Source organism: Sinocyclocheilus rhinocerous, unplaced genomic scaffold, assembly GCF_001515625.1.
Source record: "Sinocyclocheilus rhinocerous isolate Xijiao unplaced genomic scaffold, SAMN03320098_v1.1 scaffold2466, whole genome shotgun sequence".
NCBI classification, from domain to species: Eukaryota; Metazoa; Chordata; class Actinopteri; order Cypriniformes; family Cyprinidae; genus Sinocyclocheilus; species Sinocyclocheilus rhinocerous.
In genome coordinates this window covers 382739-387548 of record NW_015656265.1, presented here as the reverse complement: position 1 = coordinate 387548, position 4810 = coordinate 382739, and the positions used below count along the sequence as shown (strand labels likewise).

The window sequence follows — 4810 nt, the reverse complement described above, 5'->3', positions numbered from 1 at the left end:
ATTATATTATATTATATTATATTATATTATATTTATACGTATAATATTATATTTTACATAATTATATAGCCTATAATATACTTTATATAAAAATATATTATAGTATATAATATCTACATAGAGACGTTATTTCCGGGTCCAATACATTGCTGGTTTTCGTGCAAGTCAGCAAGTCCTTGACAGATTTTTTTCCCCCAGTCTTTGAAGCATATTTCCTACATTATTTATTTTATTCATTTTTTTTTTGTTCAGTCATTTCATTTAGATGTGTATTTCTATTTTTTCTGCCCTTTTTAATGATTTTTCATTTATAAATTCATTTAAAACAACAACAATAAAAAACGAGTAATAAAGTGTACAATAAAGTACAATCATATCCTTATATTATAATCACATTGCACTTGGATAAAGTTAAAGGTGTAATCTGCCGATTGTCCTGCAGGTGACTGCATAAATCTGTCTTCTTACAATGCACTTAGGGCTTTACGATTACTCCAGAGCACTCGTAGATCTACGATGATTTTCAAGTGCTACTTAAGTTACGATGCTTTTGGGAAACAGACCGTGATATTAAGATCAGTCGTACGATCGTTTTTACGAACTTCTTAGGCTTACGAAGCTTTTGGGAAACGCAGCCCAGATTTGAGAACCAGAACGAACTGTTGTATAAATATATATATCCAACACAAAACATCACATCCACTAGTACACCATACAATATATCCGTGACTAAAACAAGAAATATCTAGGATCACATATTTATCACTTTTATACAAACCTATAGTTTAAATTGACAATCATCAATATCTACTCCACCAATTAACTTTAAATTTATTAACAATGGAAAATTCAATAATTAAAAACATCAGAAATACTTCGTCATAAACAATCTTTAAAAGAAGATTGTTCTCGTGAGTGCGGATCATAATTTCCTATACTAAGTAACTTAACAGATTGACGCACCAAATAAAAAGATCAAGTAACGGAAGAGCGCAGTGCATACGGCGTTGTTGATCTTCTCTTACTCCCACATATTGACATTTTTTAACGTTTTATGTGTCGTGCAGCAAGTGTATGTTAGCTTATGTCCCGCCGGTTGATATGTACACATCTAACCTTCGAACCACAGAGCAGATTCGTTCTGAATGAATCTTTCGTCTTGTTTTTTTTCGTTGATGAAAATGTCAATAGATTTTCGTCATAGTTTTTGTCATTCGGAACGAGTTGGTTCGTTATCGTCTCATTTCCGTCGGTGAATAAAATGTTGTTGACCAAAATTGTGACGGAAATTATTCGTCAACGAAATTAACACTGGTTCATAGTATTTTTTAAATAAATATATATACACTGAACAAAATTATAAACGCAACAAATAGGCCTTTTGTGTACATAGAAAAAGTCTTAGATCTTTGAGTTCAGCTCATGAAAAATGGGGGCAAAAACAAAAGTGTTGCGTTTATAATTTAGTTCAGTGTATTTTAATAACATTTAATTAAATAGTATTTAATATGTATATAATATATTTCTTACTTAAAGATTATGCCACATTTTGCTTTAGTACACTCTGAGACCAGGACACTTGTATGACCCTGTATCACCCTTGTATATAAAAAAAAAAAAAATTATAATAATAATAATTCACAGACAGTTTTCCAGACACAGTTTAGGTCCGTTCCAAGATCAGATTCAACCATCTGACGTCTCAGATTAAGTCTATTCCATGTCTGGAAAAGCGCAGCAGTTTCTACATGTTCCCGTCTCTCACCAGTGTCCTGGGGTTTCCCGGGCAGGCGTGTTTGGTGTGCGGGGAGGATCTCAAGTTTGGTCTGATCAGTAGTGCTGGCCAGCAGCTGCGTGGCCTCCAGGACGGAGCAGTGCTCTGTGCTGGTGCCGTCTATAGACAGGATATGATCACCCACGTGTAACGCTCCAGACCTGAGACGCAAACAGAGAACTGCTAGAACTGTCATAAATGTGGGACATCAATAACATCAAAACTCACCCAAATTACCCTAATAATGAATCTGAATGCTTTATTTCCCTCAGAAATTTGTGAAATGTATGGAAAAACAAAGTTATATGGCGAATTATGATTCATGTGGTATTTAAAATGTAATAGAAACAAGAATATATAAAATGCATATTCACAAAAAAAAAAAATCATCCATCTTAATAACTAAAACAGATTAAAATTACATTGATTAAAATTACATATTTCTGAGGGATTTAAGTTCAACTGTATTCAACAGTTGATCAATGTAAATGTGACTGTGTGCAGTTAATGACTATGAAGAATCTCTGTGGAAACTGGTCGTAAAATCGTTACGTAAGAATCGAAAGATGGAATCAAGTAATTTGTAAAACAATGTTTTGTTTTTTTCCCCTTTAAAATAACATCCTTCACATGGTTTTGTGAACATTTTTTTTTAAAAGAACATCATTTCCGGAAGAAGGATTTTACAAACAAATTTACAATATGTAAAAAGTAAAATAACTGTTTTTTTCAAACAGTTTATGTAATAGGAAAATCAAATTCTTTAAAAAATGGTTTTGTGAACAATTTGTGCAAAAAATAATTTGTGCAAGAATGCTTTTACAAACAATTTACTGTACATTAAAAGCAATGCATTTATTCAAAAATAGTTTGTTTACGATACATTTCTATAAAAATCAAATCAGTTGTGCAAAAATCGTTTTACAAATATAAAATCCTTTATGTAATAATTGTTTTTACGAATAACTTGCGTAGGAAGATTTACAAACATTTCTGTAAAAATGGCCATGGATAATTTAGGAAAAAAAGAATATCATTTGCAGAAGAATGGTGTTTCAAAAAAAACAATTTACATAAAAAAATAGATAAAGATAAATTCACATGAAAATAAAATACTAAATAAAAAAAAATACTTTACAAAAAAAAAAATCCATTGTAAGAATGTTTTTTATCAACAATTTGTGTTGGATGATTTAAAATCATTTACATAATATTAGCTTTGTGAAATATTTAGATATGGTTTGACAAACAATTTATGTGAAAATAAATACATTTATTTATGTAAAAATTGTTCAAATTACACAGACACACACACACATATACACACACATATATATATATATATATATATATATATATATATATATATGTAAGGGATAATAAACGGCTAGCTGTGCATTAAATGGTCATTTGCCAGCTTTCACATATTAAAGATGTTAATAATATTTGCGCTGCAATATTTGACCGGAACAATTTATTTATTTTTATTTTTATTTTTTATTTTTTTGTGAAAATGGTTTCACAAACCATGGTTTTACTAAAATTTAAATTTAAAATTAAATTTAGGTAAGTAGTAAAACCATTTACATAAGTTTTGTTTTACAAAAAAATTAAGAAACTAAATTAAGCAAATTATTTTTGTACACTATAAACAGTTTAACATACATTTCCATTATTGTAGATGACAAAGTCATTTTACAAAATGGCATCAGTGACAAAACATTGTTTTTTGCAGAAATCCTATGAAACTGCTCGATGATTTGTGTTGTTTTTCATGAAAATATGCAATTTTGGTTGTTTTTCCAAGCAGTTTGTGTAAGAAAATTGTTGTTTCACAATTTTACTGTTTACTGTGCTGGTGTTTGATGAAAGAGGCTCATTGAGTGTGTACCTGTCCACCACACTGGCGGGCTTGATCTTGTCGATGACGATGGCCTGTTTGTTCCTGTGCATGGCAGTGGTCAGAGTGATTCCCAGACTGGCTCCGGGCGCCTTGGCAATCTCCACCAGCAGAGGACCTGAAGCGTTTGTCATCGAGTCTGAGGGCAGGTGATAAGGACAGACAAGCACAGCATTGTTACGCTGTGATTTCTAAATGGATCCTTTCTGCAGCTTACATTCAATAAAGAGTCTTTTTGGAAGTTTTGAGCATCAAAAGTTTATTTTAAACCTCCATTTTCTAGGATACGACCTCGTTAACTCTACAAGGAGAACAACAGTGGGCGTTATGCTAATTGTGGCTAGCATAAATTAGCTTAACAGCATTGGTAAATGCGTGAGAGTTGTTTCTCCGCTCTTGAAGGTCAACAACCTGCTGTTCATCCAGACGAAACAGTGAAGATGGCTAAACAGAGCAGAGATCTCTGGAGAGAAGTGCTGTGTTTCTGGAGAATTTCTACAAATGGACAAGCACTCTATAAATCCTTAAGTAATTTGATCACCAGCCAAAATCATCACAATTAAAAGAACCAAAGACTTAAACTACTTCAGTCTGTGTGCATTGAGTTTATTTAATACACGAGTTTCACAATTTGAGTTGAATTACTGAAATAAATGAACTTTTCCACGACATTCTAATTTATTGAGATGCACCTGTACATTTGGGTCCATTTTGAGCCAGAAAAGATACATTAAATATTTCTAAAAAATAGTTTTCAGTAAGGAAACCAAAACTTTGTAAATGCTTTGTAAAAGACACTCAAAATACACTTACTTACTTATTTTATTTACTTATTTATTTTCAGACTTTTTACAATATTTTACTTGTGTATTAGCCGGGTATGTATGGAATACCATTAGTGTCAAAAATACTTTTTGTAAAATTATCTATGGAGTTACTCAATGTCAAAAAACTTTATAAAATATAGTTAGCCTTACTGATAAACATGAATATAAAGGCTTTGGACGAACTATTGCAGCATGAAAACTTTTTTTTTTTAATGAAAAAACATGTTTGTTTGTTTTTTTTACTGGCAATAAAAGCTTATGCAAGTCAAGTAAATTTATTTTGTCTGAAAACGTTTCAGAGTAATATTT

The 4810-nt window shown here is 31.2% G+C and overlaps 1 protein-coding gene across 1 annotated transcript in view; it reads right to left on the bottom strand.

Moving 5' to 3' along the window:
- LOC107719945 (glutamate receptor-interacting protein 2-like) overlaps nucleotides 1–4810 on the bottom strand; it is a 144596-nt gene that overhangs the window by 37557 nt on the left and 102229 nt on the right. The window contains 2 exon segments of the mRNA XM_016527501.1: nucleotides 1766–1935; nucleotides 3666–3813. Coding sequence (XP_016382987.1) covers nucleotides 1766–1935; nucleotides 3666–3813 — 318 coding nt within the window.